This window comes from Maniola hyperantus, chromosome 9, assembly GCF_902806685.2.
Source record: "Maniola hyperantus chromosome 9, iAphHyp1.2, whole genome shotgun sequence".
NCBI classification, from domain to species: domain Eukaryota; kingdom Metazoa; phylum Arthropoda; class Insecta; order Lepidoptera; family Nymphalidae; genus Maniola; species Maniola hyperantus.
This window is the reverse complement of record NC_048544.1, coordinates 1,725,156-1,749,114: the sequence shown is the minus strand read 5'-3', so window position 1 is coordinate 1,749,114 and position 23,959 is coordinate 1,725,156. Positions and strand designations below refer to the sequence as shown.

Below are 23,959 nucleotides of genomic sequence, written 5' to 3'. Positions count from 1 at the left end.
CTTTTTATTATCACCACTTTACAAAATTATTGAAACTTATTAGAACTATCACAATCCGTTAAGCAACTCATTCCCAAGCTTGCTTATCACTTAAATAATCCTTTACATTGTAATAAGATTTTTCAATTAGTTTACGTTTTATGAAAACTTTGAACTTGTTGAGAGACATCTCCAATATATTGTCTTCTGGAAGCTTATTATAAAAACTTATAGATTTTCCAATAAATGAATTGCTAACTTTACTTAGCCTGGAAGTGGGAATTACAAGTTTATTTTTATTTCTAGTAAAAGTCATGTCAGCACTAGACTGAAGCTTCGAGCTAGGGTTCATTCCCGGGAATTCTCGAGCCGAGAATTCCCGGGAAATCGTTGGGCTTTGTTCCCGGGAAATCAAGCTCGAGAAAACTCGAGAACTCGAGAAATCATATTTGAGTCTATGAAATTATAAAATAAAACGATTTGCGTTTGCCGTTTGTTTTAAATGCAAAAATTTCATTTGATTTTTTTTTCTAATTAACATGCCAAAAATGGTGCTGTGATTGTAATTTAATTATAAGTTAGATAAGGTTAACGTTTTCATGTTGAAATTTTTGTTTATTGTTTGTTTTGTTTAAAAGAAAGAAGCTAGAAGTTTTAAGTTTATTTTTTTTCTTTTTAATGCTGTGATTGTGCTGTAATTGTATATATGTATAAGTCACAAATGTCAGACTAGCTTATTTTTTTAGTTTTCTTTAAGAAAAAGAAGCTAATTATGTTGAAGACTGTCAATAAAAGTCTTATAATTATTTTGGTACTTTTATTTGAGAGGAAACCACTGAATTTGTTGATTAATCGCATTATTGGAACCGAAGAATATGCAAATCCGTACGTAAATGTAAATTTCTCGACAACCCGAGAAGACCCGAGAAATTAGCCTCGAGAATTCTCGAGACCCGAGAAATTGATAAGCTCGAGAAATCATGAACCCTACTTCGAGCTGATGGTATATTTTTACTTAAAAATACGTCAAATGACGTCAAAATCGACGTCATTTTGATAGCAATTTGCGGGATTTAGTTATATCTCGTAAAATTATTTTTATTTCAGGTACACTCGACCAATTTTTGTGAAAGGGCGGAAAGGACAGCTAAACATATCAGATATGTACAGGTAATATTTAATACATAATTGATTTTTTTTTGTAGTATATCTTATTTTAAGGTCATTGCCTGCACATACAATAGGTAGTTACTTTCAATATTAGCAGATACTTAAAGTATTTTCGGCTCGTTTTGACTGCAATCTCACCTGGTGGTAATTGACGATGCCGTCTAAGATGGAAGCGGGCTATCCTAGAAAGAGTATGGCAGTTATTAATACTATCCCTAATTCAGAAGTTATAAGGCTTTGATAGAAGCATAAATGCAAATTCATCAAAGTAGATTATCGAAGGAGAAGAAAGCCTTGATAGCCTAGTGGTTAAGACGTCCGCCTCCTCATTGGGAGGTCGGGGTTCGATCCTGGACAAGTACCTCAAATTTTTTGGTTTTATTTGGGTTCTAAACAATTAATGTCACTTGTAAGTAACGGTAAAGTGAAACATCGTGAGTAAACCTCCAAGCCTGAGAGTTCTCCATATTTTACTCGAAGGTGTGTGAATTATGAAGTCTGCCAATCCGCACTTGGCCAGCGTGGTAGCTAGAACCTTTCTCATTCTGAGAGGAGACCCGCGGGATTACGTATCTCGCGATAGGCTTGCGACAGGCGTAAATCTCGCGATCATTGCTGTCAAACGCTAGAGAGAGACAGCAATAGCCACAAAGCAAAATAAGAAGAAGAAGAGAGACAGTAAATGAACTGTCGGATTGCTACTGCTGTCGCGTTGCTGTCGCTACTGTAACGTTTTACGTAATCACCCCCGCCGCGGCCGTGCTCTGACGTAAGCTGGCGATTGCTTGAACATGAGACTAGGAGGCCTCGCATCTCTCTGTCAATAATAAGACATACTAGTTATTTAAAATAGGTCTTCTAATTCAATTGCAGGTGTACGGAAGGCCACCGAGCAGCGCCGCGGGGCGATGTTATGGGTGTACAATGGAAAAAAGAACTAGGAAAGCAAGGTATTACCAACCTAGGTTTATTTAACTTTTGACTTTAATAAAATTAAACTACACTACCGAGAAGTACTTACCAGCAAGAAACTCGGCGGTTGCTCTTTGCTAAAGATTCTGTGGATTAACAACAGAAGAATATCTGTTACCGCTAATATAGTAAATCAGTTAGAGAGCAGATAATGTGTACGCGACATGTCGAGTTAGCAATCGGGGTATGAGGTGGGGGGACGTCCCGCACACCCGCACGTCACCCGCGCTCGCCCGCAAATAGGGTTGCCAGGCGTCCGGATAAAGCCGGACATTGGTAGGCTTTTTGATTGCGTGTCCGGCCAAAATAAACGGTGTCCGGTTTGTCCGGCTTTTGTTAGGCTTTTTACATTTCGCAAACGAGCGTGGCCCAGCGCAGGCGAGTCGACTGTTGGTCGCTCCCGCAGGCGGCAGTGCCGCCTGACAACAAGATTTATGACAATAATAATAAAAAAGCTTGATTTTACATACAATTTTTCTGTCGTACCTATAATACTAAGACACAATAATGTACCCTACATTATTGAGGATTTTGTGTCCGGCCTTTCTACTCAAATGTCCGGCCAAACTGGCTGGTCTGTCCGGCTATTAGGTTTGGCGACCTGGCAACCCTACCCGCAAAGGTTTAAGGTCATAGCACACTTAAACGACTCTGCTCCCACCCGGCAAAAAGAATAAAATTCAAATATGGGCTTTAAATATTGCTCTTTAGATATATTTTACATTGGCATCATAAATTAGCAGACAGCTCGCTGTCAGCGAGCTTACCGCCGTCAGACTGCTCGGTAGTTGACGCCTCGCAGGCCGCACGTTGTAGGCGAGCGGTCGGCGCGGTGCCCGCGCGCTTACTGCTAGCGGTCGGCGCGGTGCCCGCGCGCTTACCGCTAGCGGTCGCCGCGGGGCGCGGGGCCCGCGCGCTTTGCTAGCGTTCGCCGCGCCCGCCGTCGCGTCGCCCGCGCCGCTCAGTCGGTCAGTATCTACACCGAGTAAACCGCACGTTCGATCTCTTTCCAAGTGTTTTCGCAGATATTGAACGCATTCATTATGAACAAAGAAAAACTTATAGAAGAAGTTCGAAGATATCCCTGTCTGTACGATGCCAGTGACGCAAAATACGCAGATTCTGCCAAAAGGGATCAAACATGGAAATCTATTGCTAGAACGTTGTCTGCAACAGGTATGTATCTATCTACGTACAATCACACTAATATTATAAAGGCGAAAGTTTGTATGTGTGTGTGTGTGTGTGTGTGTGTGTGTGTGTGTGTGTGCGTGCGTGCGTGCGTGCGTGCGTGCGTGCGTGCGTGCGTGCGTGCGTGCGTGCGTGCGTGCGTGCGTGCGTGCGTGCGTGCGTGCGTGCGTGCGTGCGTGCGTGTGTGTGTGTGTTTGTTACTCCTTCACGCAAAAACTACTGGACGGATTTGGCTGAAATTCGGAATGGAGATAGATAATATCCTGGATTAGCACATAGGCTACTTTTTATCCCGGAAAACCAAAGAGTTCCCACGGGATTTCGAAAAACCTAAATCCACGCGGACGAAGTCGCGGGCATCAGCTAGTCTATACTATATTAAAAACGTATAGGAGGAAAATTGTATTTTTTAATAATTTTTTAGGGTTCCGTAGCCAAATGGCAAAAAACGGAACCCTTATAGATTCGTCATGTCTGTCTGTCTGTCTGTCCGTCCGTATGTCCAGCCACTTTTTTCCGAAACTATAAGAACGATACTGTTGTATGGTAAGTAGATGTATTCTGTGAACCGCATTAAGATTTTCACACAAAAATAGAAAAAAAAACAATAAATTTTGGGGGTCCCCATACATAGAACTGAAACTCAAATTTTTTTTCATCAAACCCATACGTGTGGCCCCTCCACACGTATGGGTGGTATGGTAAAAACCATGCCTCTCTTTCACACTAATCATCCTTCCTATTTGCATTGTTGAAATAAGGAAAGATGATTAGTGTAAAAGAGAGGCATAGTTTCTTTATCCTTTTGTTTCCTAGAAAAGATGAACTACTTTGCAAGACGGGCGTTCTGGGTAGTTCTGGCACGTGGTGCTAGTGAAGAGTTTCTGTTCTTTTCACAAATTATAAGTGTGACAAGCACAGTGATGTTTCTAGCATTCCAACGTACAAAAAACTAGCAGTTTAACTAGCAGCATGATAATCTTCAAAATTATTTTGAATTAAACTAATCTTTTGCACCTTGATATGAAAAAACGATTATAATACCAGAATTACGAAACAAAGAGTACCTCATTTAAATTGGCATTAAATCAGCAAGTTTTTCTTATACAGGGTCATTTTTCCGTAGTACATTTTTTTTCACAGTGCGCTTTTAAAGTGACACTTAATTTTTGGTAACGCTTTAAAAGTTTTGGAAAAAATTAATTGCTCTTGTAATTTGGTAGCCAGAGCTAAAGTACATGTTGAAATAATAATTTTTGTGGTACCTAGTCTATAAGATATTTATTTTTCATAAAACAAAATATATTTTTAAAATGAAGGGTAAAAGTTGCTCTAAGTTTTTTCCTCGTTATTGAATATTTTGATGCAGCCATGAAACTTGACCTTCAGGAGATTGAAAGTAAGATGAAAACAAGTCTCGAATATTAAAAGCATTTTCGGCACTGTTCATTTCGTTTTCTAGTATTGGTTGCAGGAAACCATTCTCGTTGTGATGTATTGGTTGCTGCATCTCATGTTGATCTAGATACTCTATTTCATAGTTTCGCATAATATTATGTAAAATACATGTCGCTAGTATCAATGTGTCAACGTGTATCGGGTTCACATTAATATTTTTGTTATAAATGCTAAATTTCTGGTACAATATTCCAAATGCATCCTCCACAACTTTGCGTGCTCGTGATAAACGTTCATTGAATATAGTTTGTGCCTCAGATAAGCCACGACAACGAGGGTATGGCCTCATTAAATTTTTCATCAGAGGAAACGCCTCATCTCCTATGAAAACATGTGGTATATTTCTGTTACTTCCAGGTAGTGGTTTATCGTTTGGAATATGTAATGAATTACTTTCAAGACGTCTCGCTAATTTCGAAGATGCAAATATTCCACCGTCACTATTTCTACCAAAAGCGCCTATATCAACTATTATAAATCTATATTTATCATCAACCACAGCCATTAGGACAACAGAAAAGTGCTTTTTATAGTTAAAATACAGCGAACCACTATTAGCAGGTGCTATGATGTTGACATGCTTCCCATCTATAGCGCCGATGCAATTTGGAAAATTCCATCTGTCTTGAAATCCTTGAGCTATACTTTTCCACCGCTCTTCAATTGGCGTTGGAATGAAAATTCCCATTAATTTGTTTATGATTGCATTACATACTTCTTGTATAATTGATCGGATTGTTGATTCGCCTAATCTAAAGCTTGAACTCAACGTCCTTGCTGAACTTCCCGTGATCATGTATCTGAAAAAACTTCCTCTATTAATATTTCTTAGCAAAAATAAACACACCTTAGCACACAGACACCTCTTCACTTCGATTTTTTTCTTTTTCAGAATCAGAGTGCAAGAAAACATGGACAAACTTAAGAGAAAGCTATAGAAGGGCAGTTGTTAAGACACGCACAAAAAGTGGTCAGGCTGCTATCTCATCCAAAAAATGGCAATTTGAAGAAGAGATGTCTTTTTTGTTGCCGCATATGAAACAAAGAAAAACTATTTCATCGTTAACGGAAGATGATAGTGAAGTGGACGAAAATTTTGATGTTAACGAATTATTGTCAAATCACGATTCTCTCATGTCATCAAATGACTCAGAACTTAATGTCGCCAACCAACCAGAATCTGCTTCAACAAATACCTCAGCAAACTCTTCTTTGTTTCCAAACATCCCTAAAAGAAAGCGATTCAAAGGGACCCAAGAATGTACCTCGGCATCAGCTCAACTTTTACAATATTTACTCAAAGAAAAAGAGACAAATAAGGATGACGAGATTGACAAGTTTTTTTCGAGCATTGCAACAACAGTAAAAAAATTAAATCGTTACAGCCAATCTGTTCTGAAGTCTAGAATATTCAACATGGTGTCTGAATTTGAATTACAAGAAATTCAGGAACAAACTAATTTCTATGCTGGTTCTTCACGACACAATATTGAAAGTCCTTCGACTTCGGGTTATAACACCCACAATACAGGACCTTCGGGCTATAACACCCACCATGTAGGATCTTCGGATTATGACCTCCATAATGCAGGCCCCTCCGAATTTAATACCCGCAATGCAGAGCTTTCAGGCAATAATCCTCCAGTTTTAGAAGAACCGATATTGAACAGTGAATTGCCTAATGCTATACAGAAAAATGATTCCTAAGATTAACATGTGGTAGAATATGTTTCTTTACTAATTTAAAGTTAACATTGTAAGCTATAAGTAATGGAAATTAGAGACTGATTGTTACTATATATTTTTTTCAAATAAATATGTACAAAATTTACAAAAAAGTTTCTCTTTCACTTACCTCAACGTGACGGCAATTTTTTCTATTGGTGTTATTGCTTGTCTAAATTTCGTATTCTTCTTTGTTATGTCTTTTTCAATAAATGATAATATGTAATCAAATAAATACCGATTCATATGAAAGTAAATGTAGAATTTTTCTTCGTCATCTAATATGTGTCTCTGGATCTGCCAAAATTCTCCTTCTGCATGTCTTGCTTTCAGCATTTTATGCACCCAATATCTTCGTCTGTTATTTCTTGCGCTTCTCTCTTCATCCTCAAGTGCAATAGCAATAATTGCTAGTTCGCGCGTTGTGAATCGGGACATAGTAAAAAATACAAGTTGCTTCAATGGAAACCGATCGTGAACTGCGTCTATCGCGAAAGGCGAGAGCGGTCGGCGGGTGGACAGCTGGCTGTCTGCTAGCTGTCGCCGCGTCGACTGCTAGGGGCCAGCTAGCTGTCGCCGCGTGGACTGCGAGCAGTCGTCTTAGTTTAGGGCGGTGTTGGGTGGGAGCGGTGTTGGAGCAGAGTCGTTTAAATGTGCTATGACCTTTAGCGCGGGGCCTGTGTGGGTGTGCGGGGCGTTGCCTCCCCGATTGTCTACTACTATTCGTTATCTGCTCTGATTCACTACATTAGTGGTAACAGATATCTATTCAATACGATAAAACAAATCCTTGTAATATTTATTATTGCAATAAAAATCAATCCTAAATAAAAATGTTGAATGCCTGTTACACAACTAATTAGTTAATTACTTATCAAAATACTAGCTGATGGCCGCTATTTAGTCCGCGTGGATTTAGGTTTTTAAAGATCCCATATTAGGTCTTTGATTTTTCGGGATAAAAAGTAGTCGGTGTCACTCTTCAGATCTTTACCTAAATTCATGCAAAAACTCAGTTGCGGCGTGATCGAAGTACAAATCAGCAAACCAACAAACAAACACATTTTCTTATTATAACATGGCTAGTGATTTACGTAGTCGTTTCATTATTCATTCTTGAATGTTTGACTTCCTAATACCTAGATAAGGTTTTTACTTCCTATTCTCGGTAGATACATATTGTATTGATTGATATAATTTAATTGGCTTATTTAAGTACTTACCTCTGTGACTTGTATTTTATTTATCATTACTGATTAGGTGCTAAGAAATAAGTAGTTTTTTAAATTGTGCCTACCTATTTCCTTATTTTTCATGCGAAAGTTAAGCGAAAGTTTACCAGTCAGCTATACCTAGCAATTACACCTTGCTCCGAAACAAGTTTTGAAAGGTCGCTACTCGCTAGGTACTAAAGTCTTTGTTAGCTTTATTTGAATAATTAATTGGTGATTTTCTAGAGAAATAATCTAGTGGTTCGCTCCAAACCTTGCGGTATTCCATAATTCCCGATAGTTTTATAATGTTAACAGCGCCATCTATTAACATTATTGGGAAGGTATTTAAAAAGAACTGATACCCATTATAAATGAAATAATTTAGTTTCTTGAAAACATTTATCTAACTTTAGTATTTGTTGTTCAAGTACGGGATATAAAGTCAAAGTCAAATGATTTATTCAAAATAGGTAATAAATTACTCTTATTGATGGTCTGGTATGATAAACTGAAACTATATATACAAGTTTTAGTTTCTAATATGTTGTTGTTTTAGACATATAGCGTCAAATTTAATCTCCACTTTAAAGCCCCCCCACCCCCCTCCCATTTCGTATTAGAGCCCCCTGAAATAAAGCTTTTTGTATTTTTTTTAATGCAATATTCGGCTGAAGGCCATCAGTTTACATGTTATTATGTTTAAATTTGAAGTAATTACGTTCAATAATTCAGAAGCTATATGACTCTGACAGACGGACAGATGGACAAGTGCAATTTCATTCAAAGACCTCGCTTCGCTCGGTCAATAAACTTCTTTACGATATCCGACTTCAAATGGCAGTACAAAGTAAAAAGTTAATTTTGGAGTCAGCTGAATGTCAAATTATTCGTGTTTAATTTTGAATAACATCCCGACTTCAATATTTTTTGCGGCAATTGAAGTCGATTTTTTGGAAAAAAAAATTGTACGTAACAAGATCAAAGCCATGATATTTTTTATTGCGTAGGCGTAAATCATTTAAAATAAATAATATTTGAAATAAATCTGTTTTTTAGTAGTTGTTCAATTCATCCCCCTCAGGAAAGGCAAAGGTCGTAGACCATACAGCCTAGTAAGTTTAGGTGATTTTTATTGAGTTAAATACTCTCTAATTTCTCTTTTTCTTTTTTTTTTTCAGAAAAAGGCAAAAAGCCGTCGCTATTAAGAACTATTATAAACATTCATGGGCCAGCGTTTCTAACTTTTAATTTAATATTTTCAATTTTCGACAGTGCTTTTAGGTAAGTCAATTTCTTGCAATCAAGAGGTAGGAATGCTATACACATAGTAGAATCGGCACATTCGATTCGGCTAACGTTGAACAATAAACCCGACCCGATGTAACTTCTTCATAATACTAATATGACTTCTATCCGGTTCGCCCAATCGGCAAAATCATCTGGGCTTATTTGAGCTCGGATACAGTTGATTTTTCGCTCGGTTGGCTGTGTCGTTTAAAGCCGAATAATGTATTAGCAGGCCGGCCGAGCGACCTTTCTGTCGAACATTCGCCTACATTTATTACTATCAATTACTTAAGTATATTAATAATATTTACATAATCAATTTCGGGACCGCACCTCTTAAGTTTTCGGTGCTATGTATATTTTAAGCAATTAAATATCACTTGGTTTAATGGTGAAGGAAAACATCGTGATGAAAACCTGCATGCCTGAAAGTTCTCTATGACATTCTCAAAGGTGTGCGAGGTCTGCTGCCGCACTTGGCCAGCGTGATTGACTATGGCGTAAACCCTTCTCATTCTGAGAGAACATGCTCAGTTACAGGTGTAATGATGATGATGATGATGATGATGGCATAATATCCGATCCTACTGCCTGGCTATTCCGAACCGACTATGTGTATAGCAGAATTACGCAGGAATATAATATAGAAACATGCTAGATGGGGTATTTTGATACAAAACTCTTTTTTCCAGATTAACTATACCATTGTGCCTTGAAGGTTTAATAAATTATTTTTCTCCGACCCATTCCGGCATAGAGACTTATCAAGCGTATCTGTACGCGGCAGGCGTTGTAGGGTAAGTGTTACAATTACCGACCATATAAAAATAATCTTACAAATTAGGTAATTAGTAAAAAAAAATACATTGGAGTTTATTTCTATTTCAGGTTTATGGCAATCAATGCCAGCATGATGCATCCTATGTTGTTATATTTGTTAGATATGAGTATGAAAATACGAGTTGCTTGCTGCTCTCTCATATACAGGAAGGTACATCATCATCAATTATTACATCTAGTAGTAAATTAATAATACTCATTATATCTGTAATCAGTCTATAAGTTATTTAACAACACGCCTAGTTGTTTGACGAAAATTGCATGGTCCGTTTTGACTAAAAACAACGTTGCTAAGTAACTTATCGCTCTAGGTATTACAGTTTCTGTCTATTAAGTTTACATTATTGATATTGTTTTGTACATTTGTGCATAAAGATTTTTTATCATTTTGTTTTACATTCGTAATATTAATAAGATTATTAACTAGTTATTTTATCCATTCCAGCTCCTCCGGTTAGATTTAAACGCGGGAGGCAAGGCCTCTGAAGGTCTAGCGGGCCACGTGATCAATCTGTTGACCACAGACGCGCAAAGATTCGACATGGCGAGTTTGTTCATGGTGGACTTAGTACGCGTGCCCATAGAGAGCGTGCTCATAGTGTATCTTATGTACCGGCAGATAGGGGTCTCCACTCTCATCGGCGTGTCTTTTCTGCTAATGTTCATTCCTTTACAAGGTGAGATGCATTGGCACATTTACCCTATTCAAAAGGTGGCGCAAGGTGGGCGTATACAAGGTTATTCGAAGAGGGCGTCCTAACCTTTCTGGGGGCACTAATTGTGTTCATTGTTATAAACAACTTTTATTATGAGACTGACACTATATTTATTTATTTTTATTTTCATGTACCAAAATTGTAGTTACAAAGTAACAATAAATTAAGTTACATTGGAAATGCTTATCTCTAAACAGAGATTTCTTCCAGCTATAGTTAATCGTGAAAAAAATTGAGTATCTCATTCGCGCTCGCCTGCACCAGGTTAGCGTGGGTACTATGCGGATGAGCGGAGCGTTCCTTCCCAGATTGCTATTTCGACCTGTGGCGTACTATACTTATCTATTTTTACCTATAAGGATTTTTGATGTGAATTATTTGTAGAAGTAGATAATGCCCGCGACTTCGTCCGCGTGTTCTTAGTTTTTTTTTCAAAATCCCGTGGGAACTCTTTAATTTCCCGGGATACAAAGTAGCCTATGTCCTTCCCCGGGATGTAAGTTAACTCTGTACCAAATTTCATCAAAATCGGTTGAACTGTTGGACCGTGAAAAGCTAGCAGACAGACACACTTTCGCATTTGTAATATTAGTATGGATAATCTCAAAAACTATCAAAATAGGTATTGCATCTATAAAATTTAAAGTATGCGCTTGGTGTGTTATTTAAAGTTTATATTATATATTTCAGGTTACCTAGGTAAAGTATCAAGTAGATTCCGAAGGCAGACCGCCGTGCGGACCGACAACCGGATCCGGCTCATGAACGAGGTGATACAGAGTATAGAGGCTATCAAGATGAACGCTTGGGAGAACGCGTTCGCGGGTATCATTGGACACGCCAGAAGGTACAGGAAAACTCATTTTTGTCTGTCGATCCGTCTGTTTCTCAGCGGGCTGTAGATATCTCATCAGCCATAGGTAGAGAATTGAAAGTGTGTGTTTCTATAGCTGCTATAACAACAAATAATAAAAACAATAAAAATGGCCGCCATGAAAATTAAAAAAAAAATTATAATGTATTTTTTCTTGTAAGATATTACGGAATATTCTGTATGAGTCCGACTCGCACTTGATCGATTTTTGAATATTAATATATTATTTTTCCGTCCGTTTATCTGTCTGTCTGTCAGCGGCTGTATCTCATGAACCGTCATAGGTAGAAAGTGTGTATTTCTATTGCCGCTATGACAACATTTAATACAAATTTCTAAATGGCTATCATGCAAATTAAACCCGTTATAACTTTTAAAAACTTTCGGGGGTACGGAACACTTGTGCGAGTCCAATTGACTGTTCTTTTTATTCACAGAAAAGAAATGAACGTCATCAAGAAAATGTCGTGGCTGCGAGCCGTGATGATATCCTGTGTGAAGCTGAACACCAAAGTGGCCATATTCCTCAGCATCATCTCCTTCATCTCGTTCCAAAACAAACTGACCGCCGCCAAAGTCTTCGTCATCTTCTCATATTACGACATTTTGAAATACTCGCTAGTCGATTTCCTGCCGTTGGCTATAACCTTCACGTTAGAAGCGTATGTGAGCGTGCAGAGGATGCAAGAATTCCTTTTACTGCCAGAGGTTAAGAACCAGGATGGGGTGGACTTGGTTACAATAGATGAGGTTAAGAACCCCGGTGGGGTGAACGGGGTGTTCGAGAAGATTGGCAATGGGTGAGTTTTGCTTCGACATTTTTCCTTTAGCCATAAGTTTTATGTGGAAAGCGTAGGTAAGTGTGCAAAGGATGCAAGAATTCCTTTTACTGCCAGAGGTTAAGAACCAGGATGGAGTGGACTTGGTTACAATAGATGAGGTTAAGAACCCCGGTGGGGTGAACGGGGTGTTCGAGAAGATTGGCAATGGGTGAGTTTTGCTTCGACATTTTTCCTTTAGCCATAAGTTTTATGTGGAAAGCGTAGGTAAGTGTGCAAAGGATGCAAGAATTCCTTTTACTGCCAGAGGTTAAGAACCAGGATGGAGTGGACTTGGTTACAATAGATGAGGTTAAGAACCCCGGTGGGGTGAACGGGTTGTTCGAGAAGATTGGCAATGGGTGAGTTTTGCTTCGACATTTTTCCTTTAGCCATAAGTTTTATGTGGAAAGCGTAGGTAAGTGTGCAAAGGATGCAAGAATTCCTTTTACTGCCAGAGGTTAAGAACCAGGATGGAGTGGACTTGGTTACAATAGATGAGGTTAAGAACCCCGGTGGGGTGAACGGGTTGTTCGAGAAGATTGGCAATGGGTGAGTTTTGCTTCGACATTTTTCCTTTAGCCATAAGTTTTATGTGGAAAGCGTAGGTAAGTGTGCAAAGGATGCAAGAATTCCTTTTACTGCCAGAGGTTAAGAACCAGGATGGAGTGGACTTGGTTACAATAGATGAGGTTAAGAACCCCGGTGGGGTGAACGGGGTGTTCGAGAAGATTGGCAATGGGTGAGTTTTGCTTCGACATTTTTCCTTTAGCCATAAGTTTTATGTGGTAAGTGTGCAAAGGATACAACAGTCTCTTTTACTACAAGAGGTTTATTGCGCATTGAATCGCGGCTATGTTCAGAGGGGCCATAATGATTGCTATTACAGTGCGACAAGGCTCTCTTGGTACTTGAATGACATTGACAGGGGGGCGCTGTAGGAGAACAAAGACTTCAAACAAGAACAAAGGGGACACTTGACGGCAACGTTAGTTCCGATTTTCGCCACGCGCCAAGATAACCTTGTAGCACTGTACTATACATTTTTTTCTTTAAAAATAATATTAGCCATGTTAAATGACTAATGTCCCCTTTCCTCTCCAACTAAGCTGTGCTAGGAGTAGGTACGACAATAGTGCAACGGGCGGGGTTTGAACCGTCGACCTTTCGGTTTTCAGTCCACTCCTATACCGGTTGAGCTATTGAGGGTCTGTACTATACATTGGTATCTGTTTCAGCCAACAAGCATACATCAAGTCGGAATCGAACCTGGAGCAGTTGAAGCCGAATGTGTTGGTTAGTTTCAAGGACTACACGGCGCACTGGCCCAGCACTGACGAAGATTCCAAGGAGCAAGTCGTGGCGTTGAGTGATATCAATTTAAACGTAAGTCGTTTTACCTTATTTCCAAACTTCATATCACCTTCATTGTGAGATTGCTGACACACGTCCCAACACTTGCTTTAACGGTGAAGGAAAACATCGTGAGGAAACCTGCATGCCTGAGAGTTCTCCATAATGTTCTCAAAGGTGTGTGAAGTCTTCCAATACGCACATGGCCAGCGTGGTAGACTATGGCCAAAACCCTTTTCACTCTGACAGGAGACCCGTGCTCTGTAGTGAGCTGGCGAGGGTTGATCATGATGATGATCATGAAGTGCTTGTCTAAAATGAAATTCAAACAATTAACGAGGTTGTATAGGTCTCCTGACCTATATGGTTTATTGGTTTGTTGGTTTCAAGTTGGATATCATAAAATCTACACAACTACAACAAACAAACACACTTTCGCATTTATAATATGGATAAATGATCTCTACCCCTATTATAAATCTCTGTTTAATATCTGTGTGTAATATCTGTTTAGAGATAAGCATTTCCGATGTAACTTAATTTATTATTACTTTGTAACTACAATTTTTGGTACATGAATAATAAAAATAAATAAATAAAATAAATGTGAAAGTGTGTTTGTTTGTTTGTTGATTTGTCCTTCAATCACGTCGCAACTGTGCAACGGATTGACGTGATTTTTTGCATGGGTATAGATAAAGACCTGGAGAGTGACATATGCTACTTGTTATCCCGGAAAATCAAAGAGTTCCCACGGGATTTTTAAAAACCTTCAGCTAGTAGCCAGCATAAAGAAGAACTTTACGACCATGAGACCTGAAAACATTTTTTTGTTTACAGATAAAACCAGAATCCTTAACCACCATAGTGGGCACAGTGGGGTCCGGGAAGACCACGTTACTAATGGCGATGCTACGCGAGATCATTCCCACTGCTGGGCATCTGGCAGTGCGTGGGGTGCTAGCCTACGCAGCGCAGGACCCCTGGCTTTTTGAAGCCTCGGTAATTATCGGATTAATAAACCTAACTAAACCTTATCCGTCTGAAAGAAGTTAGTATAGAGCTCTCTCCTAGCTAGAAGCTCCTAGAAGAAGCTGAGCCGGATCCTTCTTTCCACGCACATGCAAACTGTGGAACCAACTCCCATCGGCGGTGTTCCCACTAGATTACAACATGGGGTTATTCAAGGGGCGGACCAACAAATTCCCAAAAGGCTGGCAACGCATCGGCGGTTCCTCTGGTACTGCAAATGTTCATGGGCGGCGGTAATCACTTAACATCAGGTGACCCGCCGGCTCGTTTTCTCGCTATCTCTATTAAAAAAAAGCTCTCTCTGTTACATATATAAATATATAAAAGGTGACTGAGTGACTGATCTATCAACGCACAGCTCAAACTACTGGACGGATCGGGCTGAAATTTGGCTATTATGACTATTTTGGCTATCCTCTAAAAAAGGAGTTTTAAAAATTCAACCCCTAAGGGGGTGAAATAGGGGTTTGAAATTTGTGTAGTCCACGCGGACGAAGTCGCGAGCATAAGCTACTCCTATACAATTGGTAGCGGCAAAAATCTCAGTGGGCGTTAACTATTATGACTCACCAACCAATCACAAACAAAACTATATTTTGTAATCGAATTTCAAATGTTTTTGTAAACATTTTCGATTTGAATTTCGAATGTTTATTAAAGGAAGTTTGTGATTTTATTTTCTTTTCGGAACATTTTATTTTCTATGTTGGGATATTTTGATTTTATAGGAAAAATATCAGTAAAAAGAAAAAATTGGACGTCCTGTTTGAGATATATATTTGAAGTAAGCAAATATGTCATCGAATGTAAAACAAAGACTCTTAGAAAAAATAAGAATAAGAACATATTTAAATATAAACAATTTAGTTTACAGCCAGTTCCAACATTCTAGTTTCTACCTCATTATTTTAATCCTACTAGAATTGAAAGAGTGCATATTATGAGCAACAGTACTGAAAAAAAAAAATTATATTAGTTAAACATTGTTCTTGATGCCCTCAGGTCCGACAGAACATCCTGTTCGGACAAGAGTTGAACCTCCGGAGATACAAACAAGTAATCAAATGCTGTCAGCTCAAGAGCGATCTGGACATCCTGCCCCACGGAGATAAATCCATTGTTGGAGAGAGAGGTATACTAGCGAATTTCATTTCATTTTTAGGGCTCCGTACCCGATGGGTGCCAACGGGGTTACTAAGCCTCTGATATCCGTCCGTCCGTCCGTCTGTCTGTTAGCGGGCTGTATCTCGTGGACCGTAATTGATAGAGAGTTGAATTTTTCACAAAATCTGTATGGCTATTGCCATGACAACAAATAATAAAAATTTCAAAATGGCCGCATGAAAATTAAAAATAATATTTCTTGTACGGAGCCCTTCGAGTGCGAGTCCAACTCGCACTTGGCCGATTTTTTAAGTAAGCCTTTAGGCGTGATGTGAGGGTAAACTCAGATCTTTTTTGGACGTAACGTTCGCGTTATTTTCGTCCGTATTTAAAATGAAAATGAAAATCTTTTTTATTCGTATAAACTTTTACAAGTGCTTACGAATAGTCGGATGCATCTACCACTGGTTCGGAATGCCTTTCCTGCCGAGAAGAATGGCCGCCAAACAGAACTGCTGTTTTGAGGCAGCCATCCTTTATCACGATGTTTTAATGTGCCAAGTAGTTAGTGCCTAAATCGTGGGATAGTACAGACTAAGTTGGATTAGATTAGATTTCTCACTATTATTATATCGCAATGTTTGTATAGGGACGTCGTTATCGGGTGGCCAACGCGCCAGAATATCTTTGGCCCGCTGCGTGTACCAGCACGCCGATGTTTATCTACTGGACGATCCTCTAGCGGCCGTCGATGCTAAGGTAAGAACCTTAAATGAGTTGGAAACAAAATGTACAACAGGTTAGACAACGTCTAACCCCATGGTTTACACAAACAAACAAGTTGTTAAAAACATGTCAACTCTTTGTCATATAGTAGAGACCCAACAAAATCAAAATTTTTACTAGTACACATGACAAGTTTTGTATAAAACTTCTGTCATAACAATTCCACAAAGGACTATAAACCAAAAATAGAAAGGGACCCAAAATTAAGCCTTGTGGAACACCCTGATGGACCCTGTGATTTCACGCCATTTAGTTATGTATGCTCTTTGAGTTCTGTCTGTCACTAAGATTATAATAGGCAATGAAATCAAGTGCAATCTTTTCGACACTAGTGATTAAGTTAGTTACAAAGTTTTCTGATAAACACAATCAGATGCATTGCACAATAGATAACAATATAATGTAAATTGTAAACTATATACAGAACAATAGTTGTTCAAAGTAATTTTGATGTGACGATCGTAATCATCTCTGATGGCTGACACTCTCACTATTGACTGAAACGCATTGTTGCAGCAAGAATACAACATCGAGATTGTAACAATGATTGATGCTTTTCCGCAATTGACCATTCTAAATGACTTTGAGTGCGTATATTTAAGTATCATACTAACTGCGCCATGTGGCATCGTACCTAGTCACCTTGAATCTACCGATAATTAAATTGCTTGTTTATTTTTCATGTAACATTGGAATAGTTCTAGAAAGTTTCATATTAATCTGTTAAAAATTGTTTTAAGAAACATGTTCTTTTTCATCCAGGTGGCACAAGCAATCTACGAAGAGTGCATCCGAGGTTTCCTGCGCGATAAGGCGACTGTCCTTGTCACTCACCACGTGCAGTACGCAGTACACGCTTCCAACGTGTGCGTTATGCGGTCGGGCAAGGTGTGTTTTGTCTCTTTCTTTCTTCCTCTAATTAGCTGGTATGATCTGCGAGAGTGGATCGACTGTTCTTGTCACATCAAGTGCCACACATCAAGTATGCGGTCCACGTCTCCAATACGGGTGTGTAAGGTGTGTTTTGTCTCTTTCTCTCTTCCTCTAATTAGCTGGTATGATCTGCGAGAGTGGATCGACTGTTCTTGTCACACCAAGTGCCACATCAAGTATGCGGTCCACGTCTCCAATACGGGTGTGTAAGGTGTGTTTTGTCTCTTTCTCTCTTCCTCTAATTAGCTGGTATGATCTGCGAGAGTGGATCGACTGTTCTTGTCACACCAAGTGCCACATCAAGTATGCGGTCCACGTCTCCAATACGGGTGTGTAAGGTGTGTTTTGTCTCTTTCTCTCTTCCTCTAATTAGCTGGTATGATCTGCGAGAGTGGATCGACTGTTCTTGTCACACCAAGTGCCACATCAAGTATGCGGTCCACGTCTCCAATACGGGTGTGTAAGGTGTGTTTTGTCTCTTTCTCTCTTCCTCTAATTAGCTGGTATGATCTGCGAGAGTGGATCGACTGTTCTTGTCACATCAAGTGCCACACATCAAGTATGCGGTCCACGTCTCCAATACGGGTGTGTAAGGTGTGTTTTGTCTCTTTCTCTCTTCCTCTAATTAGCTGGTATGATCTGCGAGAGTGGATCGACTGTTCTTGTCACATCAAGTGCCACACATCAAGTATGCGGTCCACGTCTCCAATACGGGTGTGTAAGGTGTGTTTTGTCTCTTTCTCTCTTCCTCTAATTAGCTGGTATGATCTGCGAGAGTGGATCGACTGTTCTTGTCACATCAAGTGCCACACATCAAGTATGCGGTCCACGTCTCCAATACGGGTGTGTAAGGTGTGTTTTGTCTCTTTCTCTCTTCCTCTAATTAGCTGGTATGATCTGCGAGAGTAGATCGACTGTTCTTGTCACACCAAGTGCCACATCAAGTATGCGGTCCACGTCTCCAATATGGGTAGGTAAGGTGTGTTTGTCTTTTTCTCTCTTCCCTTTAAATAGCTGTTGCTCCTATTTGATTTAGTACTAGTTTATGCCCGCTACTTCGTCCACGTGGATTACACAAATTTAAAACCCCTGTTTTACTCATTGACGGGTTGAATTTTCAAAAATCCTTAGCGGATGCCTTCGTCATGGTAGCTGTATGCCAAATTTCAGCCAATCCGTCCAAAGGTTTGAGCTGTCTGATGATAGATCAGGCAGTCAGTCAGTCAGTCAGCTTTTCCTTCTACATTTATAGATTTATTTAATGTGTGTGTGCGTGCGTGTGAGTGTGTAAAATATCCATACAAATGTCGCTTTGTCTGTGACTACCCGTAGTATTTGTTTAACTTTTGTAAACTTTTTAGATAGTCGCACAAGGACCATACCACGAACTGAAGAATGGAGTGGCAGAATTCGAGAAGTTTATAGAAATGGGCGAGAAGGAGGAAGAAGAGAAGCAGAAGCAGAAGGAGAAGCTCGTCTACGAGAAACAGGAGAGCGTCGTATGTATTGTTCACTTTTTATTAGTTAATGAAATGGAACATAGGATGGTAGTTACTAATTAGTATACCCATATATGTACATTTATAAATGGAGAGACCTATTTATTTATTTATTTATTTTATTGTTTTTTGCAATCAACAGCGATATATACAATATAATTTTACATAATAACAGACTGAAAATAAGGCCAAATAGGATTACAATTTTTTACAGATTACTTAAATAGATATGAAATATAAATTATTTATAACAGTACGTTTGATAATTTAACCTATGCTTGCTCAAATTAGAAATTGGGAGATCGGTAGGAGAACCAGAGTAACCAACATAGTCAAACATGTTGCGAAGATAAATGGCATAATATTATAGTTCGAAAAAACGATAAACGACGATAATTATGCTCGCGACTTCGTCTGCGTGAACTACACAAATTTTAAACCCCTATTTCACCCCCTTAGGGGTTGAATTTTCAAAAATTCTTTCATAGCGGATGCCTGCGTCATAATAGCTATCTGCATGCCAAATTACAGCCCGATCTGTCCAGTCGTTTGAGCTGTGCGTTGATAGATCAGTCAGTCAGTCGCCTTTTCCTTTTATATGTTTAGACTAGCTAATGCCCGCGACTTCGTCCGCGTGGGCTACACAAATTTCAAACCCCAATTTCACCACTGTACGAATTGAATTTTCAAAAATCTTTTCTTAGCGGATGCCTACATCATAATAGCTATCTACATGCCAAATTACAGCCCGATCCGTCCAGTAGTTTGAGCTGTGCGTTGATAGATCAGTCAGTCAGTCAGTCAGTCATTCAGTCACCTTTTCCTTTTATATGTTTAGATTAATTCGTTAGTAACTTTCGTTCGTTAAAGGTGTGTAACGTGAACGTCATTACGGATAGTTTCAAAGCGGACGCCAGGCGAAGTGTTAGTGATTAACTACAATATAGATGTTATACGATAGTTCTGTGGTGATGGCGATGATTGAGACGTTTCATTCCTATTCCTAAGGCAAACTAGGCACGAGCCTAGGGGCGCGAGGTTACGAAGGGGCGCGCGCGATCATGTCGAGTTCCATTACATGGCCTAGCTAATTATGCCTACTACCTTGGAGTGACCCAAACTGCCTCTTCTTTAATATAACAAAGTGTCATTTGACTCGCTCCAGCAATGCACGGGGCTGCAATGCCTTGTATAGTATGATATAATAACATTGTAAATAGCAATTTAAAAAGAGCAACCGCCGAGTTTCTGGCTGGTTCTTCTCGGTAGGAACGGCATTCCGAACTAGTGGTAAATTAAAACTATCTGACGATTCATAAGCACTTGTAAAAATTTACTTGAATAAAACATATTCTATTCTATTCTATTCATGACGTGATGTTCTTCACTCGTTCACATACATAGTATAATCACTAACTATTAGCTATCAGCAATGAGACGATTACTCGTTTTTTCGAAATTAGTAAAAAAAATTATATGGCTTTTAGAGGGGCGCCTATGAGGTGCTTGCCTAGGGCGCTCTCGATATTTAATCCGCCTCTGAATTGTAGGAGTACTTTTTCATGCCCTGAAATCTTTACCTTTTTTTTTTTTTTTTTTTTTATTTATAACAAGCGTAGGTACACCAAATATTTACATTATTATTTTCTCGCCAAACTGGTGAGCCAGACCTACGGCCTGCTTTTTTAGCCAATATTAATAATCAGAAATGACGAGATCCGTAGGAGAACTAGAGTAACCGACAGCTCAACGGGTTGCGAAGCTGAAGTGGCAATGGGCAGGGCACATAGTTCGTAAAAGCGATAGACGTTGGGGTCCCAAGGTGCTGGAATGGCGACCTCGTACCGGAAGACGCAGCGTTGGAAGACCCCGCACTAGGTGGACGGACGACATCAGACAAGTCGCAGGGAGCCGCTGGATCCAGGCGGCGCAAGACCTTGGCGTGTGAAAGTCCCTACAAGAGACCTATGTCCAGCAGTGGACGTCTATTGGTTGATGATGATGATGATGAATAATCAATCCTAACTGCCCTTGATCTGTGGATAAGTTACTTTTCAACGTTATTTGTCAAAAAGGCCTTGTTGAAAAACCAATCGTGAATAAAGAATTTAAAAACACGACTGCTCAGCAAACAAAATAGCCTCGATAGCTCAACGGTTATAGGAGCGGACATAAAACCGAAAGGTCGCCGGTTCAAATCCCACCCGTTACACTATTGTCCTACCTACTCCTAACACAAGCTTTACGCTTAATTGGAGGGGAAAGGGGAATATTAGTCAGTAATTAACTGGGCTAATATTCTTTATTAAAAAAAAAACTAAAGAGTAAATGTTTTCACATTTGGAAATGGTGCCATACAGCCGCCATATTGAATTTTTGAAAATGCGGAGTTTGACATTTATTTGGTTATCATCGCCATCGCCTTAGAACTGCTGTGGTAAAAAGTACAGTGCGACAAGGCCATCTTGGCGCGTGGCGAAAATAGGAACTAACGTTGCCGTCAAGTGTCGCCTTTGTTCTTGTTTGAATATTCTAAGCCTTTGTTCTCCAACAGCGCCCCCCTGTCAATGTCATTGAAGTGCCAAGAGAGCCTTGTCGCACTGTAGAAAGTTTTTAATTTGTTTGAATGTTGAATATATAGTCTTTTATGCTTTAAATCCTCTATAAAAGATTCTGAAACAGTTAGCTTATTGCCAACATTAAAACACCCAATGTGGCTAATTCCGTTGTACAAAATCTCTTAACTAATCTAAAATGGCACGTCTAAATCTATTGCTATCCTTTTCATAATGTTGCTTGCGAAAAAGGATGGCACTAGATTTAGACCTGTTAATTTAGTTTAGTTTAGAGATTGTGTACAAGAGAATCGGCCCCAATATCTTAATAACCATTAAAATATCCAATCGAGTGTTATAATGTTGTACTGAATTTCATTAAAACACTCCTGTGAAATTCATAGAAATACCCATAAATACCACGGATAGAACGAGACAGATTTATGCCAGCAGTATAGCACTGTCTCTTTTTCATAGGAGTGTTATAATGAAATTCAGTACAACATTATAACAATCGTTTGGATGCTTTAATGGTTATTAAGATGGGTGTTTTAATGTTGGCAATAAGCTAACTGTTTCAGAATCTTTTATACAGGATTCATAATAAGTATTATGGGTGTAGATAAAGTCTTGTACTTATGCAACTGTTGATAATTAGGTATTAAAACACTCAAGTCATACTATTATCATAATTTAAATGAAAGATAGATAAACCGATTTTCGTGTTTTAATGCCCCTCTTTATACAACAGTTGCATAAATAACTATTATTGTATTAATATGCTGGTGTTTGTGAAGAATAATGGCGACCGATCAACATTACGTTGTGCTGTGCTCAGCTAAGCTAACTTTCTGGTGCTATGTTTTTTCTACAAACAACATTAATTGCATTAAGTGTATTTTATGCATTCTGTGTTTATTATTTATTTTGATGTAGTAAGCTTAAAAAAAGTTAATTTTAGACACGTTCTAAGCACACATGATGTTTTATGCAGGAGCACAGCTATAAGCTTCGTTCGCAGAGATCTATGTCCGAAGCCTCCCAGCTCTCATTCAATATGGATCTGGACAACAACAATGACCCGGCATATGAAGGTAAATATTTTTATACTTACCCAAGAAATTCTGGTACCAATTGGGTATTTGACTCCAATTTATTTATTACTTTATTATAAACTAGGATAAAAATAATGACGTAAACTGAAAAACTAATTAAATCGATCAAATAACAAAAAAGTTATAAGCATTTAAATATTTCTGATTAGACAGAGATAGCGATATAGCATTTAACGTCACACCTTACTAATGCCATAGTAGCTTCGTGCTGTTTCATACAAATTTTCGTTTTGCGAGAAAGGGATAGAAGACCCTCCCACTCCAAAATTAAAATGCCTGTAACTTTGTAAATCTTTGTTGGATTTTAATATTTTTTTCAGTGTATGTCATTATTTTTATCCTAGTTTATAATAAAGTAATAATATTTATCAAATTCAAAAGTAGGAAAATACCCAATTATGCAGACATATAAACTTCACTAGCTGATGCCCGCGACTTCGTACGCGTGGAATTAGGTTTTTAAAAATACCGTGGGAACTCTTTGATTTTCCGGGTCAAAAGGCTGGGTAGCTTATGTCACTCTCCAGGTCTTTATCTATACCCATGGAAAAAATCAAATCAATCCGTTGAATCGTTGCGACGTGATTGAAGGGCAAACCAACAAACAAACACACTTTCACATCAGTACCCTTATTATAAATGCGAAAGTGTCTTTGATTGTTTGTTGGTTTGTCCTTCAATCACGTCGCAACAGAGCAACGGACCGACCTGATTTTTTGCATGGGTATAGTCAAAGACCTGGAGAGTGACATAGGCTACTTTTTATCCCGGAAAATCGAAGAGTTCCCACGGGATTTTTAAAAACCTAATTCCACGCGGACGAAGTCGCGGGCATCAGCTAGTTTATAATAAGGGTAAAGCCGGCCCGTCCGCAAACATTACAGGTGTCGTCTCACTGTATGTATAGTACGCGACAGGGTGAGATGGCAATCGGGGTGGGAACGCCCCGCACAGCCCCCTCGCTAACCCGACGCGGGCGAGCGTGGGTGACGTGCGGTTGTGCTATGCGTCCCCCCACCTCACACCCCGATTGCCATCTCGACCTTTTTTTTTTTCCGCTGGTATAAATGCTATTAGGCATGCCGCACAAGGGCGGGTATGTGGAACTCACTCGCGGTTTTTTTTGTAACCGCCATCAGCATACCCACTAAAAAACCCAGCGGTGCCGTCCGCGTCAAGTATAAGACGTCTCAGGATCCCGGATATCGGATGCGAATGAGACGTCCTGGCGTTGGACCGGCACAGGTTTACTCCCAATGCCTAGGGCAGGAGAAGGTGAGCATACTGTCTCCTTTTCCTCCCCTGTCTTTTTCTGCGGAGCGGGTGGGCGTCGGCGTT

General features: G+C 39.3%; 2 protein-coding genes and 2 long non-coding RNA genes across 9 annotated transcripts in view; 2 read left to right on the top strand and 2 right to left on the bottom strand.

Moving 5' to 3' along the window:
• The window catches only part of LOC138402804 (uncharacterized), a 131,556-nt gene extending 108,543 nt beyond the window's left edge, over window positions 1–23,013 (bottom strand). Inside the window, exon 1 of the long non-coding RNA XR_011237143.1 lies at window positions 22,707–23,013. This is a non-coding gene — a long non-coding RNA (uncharacterized lncRNA). The remainder of the gene's footprint in view (window positions 1–22,706) is intronic.
• LOC117985457 (probable multidrug resistance-associated protein lethal(2)03659) overlaps window positions 1–23,959 on the top strand; it is a 77,387-nt gene that overhangs the window by 33,303 nt on the left and 20,125 nt on the right. For 2 of the 6 annotated variants that reach the window (XM_069500984.1, XM_069500985.1), the window contains 16 exons: window positions 1,087–1,149; window positions 2,023–2,099; window positions 8,888–8,990; window positions 9,689–9,793; window positions 9,885–9,987; window positions 10,282–10,513; window positions 11,243–11,399; window positions 11,864–12,226; window positions 13,483–13,630; window positions 14,438–14,599; window positions 15,632–15,761; window positions 16,383–16,492; window positions 17,282–17,407; window positions 18,814–18,951; window positions 19,822–19,875; window positions 22,501–22,600. In XM_069500984.1, coding sequence (XP_069357085.1) covers window positions 1,087–1,149; window positions 2,023–2,099; window positions 8,888–8,990; window positions 9,689–9,793; window positions 9,885–9,987; window positions 10,282–10,513; window positions 11,243–11,399; window positions 11,864–12,226; window positions 13,483–13,630; window positions 14,438–14,599; window positions 15,632–15,761; window positions 16,383–16,492; window positions 17,282–17,407; window positions 18,814–18,951; window positions 19,822–19,875; window positions 22,501–22,600 — 2,171 coding nt within the window. Of the gene's footprint in view, window positions 1–1,086; window positions 1,150–2,002; window positions 2,100–8,887; window positions 8,991–9,688; window positions 9,794–9,884; window positions 9,988–10,281; window positions 10,514–11,242; window positions 11,400–11,863; window positions 12,227–13,482; window positions 13,631–14,437; window positions 14,600–15,631; window positions 15,762–16,382; window positions 16,493–17,281; window positions 17,408–18,813; window positions 18,952–19,821; window positions 19,876–22,500; window positions 22,601–23,959 lie in introns of those variants that run through there. The other 4 variants (XM_069500986.1, XM_034972184.2, XM_069500987.1 and 1 more) reach the window with 4 other exon arrangements.
• Window positions 2,748–6,632, top strand: LOC117985461 (uncharacterized). Its single transcript, XM_034972191.2, has 2 exons — window positions 2,748–3,297; window positions 5,663–6,632. The coding sequence occupies exons 1-2, from the start codon at window positions 3,165–3,167 to the stop codon at window positions 6,475–6,477; spliced, it is 948 nt and encodes a 315-aa protein (XP_034828082.1). The 5' UTR covers window positions 2,748–3,164; the 3' UTR covers window positions 6,478–6,632.
• Window positions 3,315–6,765, bottom strand: LOC117985460 (uncharacterized). Its single transcript, XR_011237141.1, has 2 exons — window positions 6,626–6,765; window positions 3,315–5,570 (listed from the first exon to the last, which is right to left on the bottom strand). It is a non-coding gene; the product is annotated as an uncharacterized lncRNA (long non-coding RNA).

Bases quoted from the DNA above. Each gene is read 5' to 3' on its own strand.
- LOC117985461 (XM_034972191.2), top strand. From the start codon at position 3,165: ATGAACAAAGAAAAACTTATAGAAGAAGTTCGAAGATATCCCTGTCTG. The intron at 3,298-5,662 runs GTATGTATCTAT...TTTCTTTTTCAG, and splicing joins TAGAACGTTGTCTGCAACAG to AATCAGAGTGCAAGAAAACA.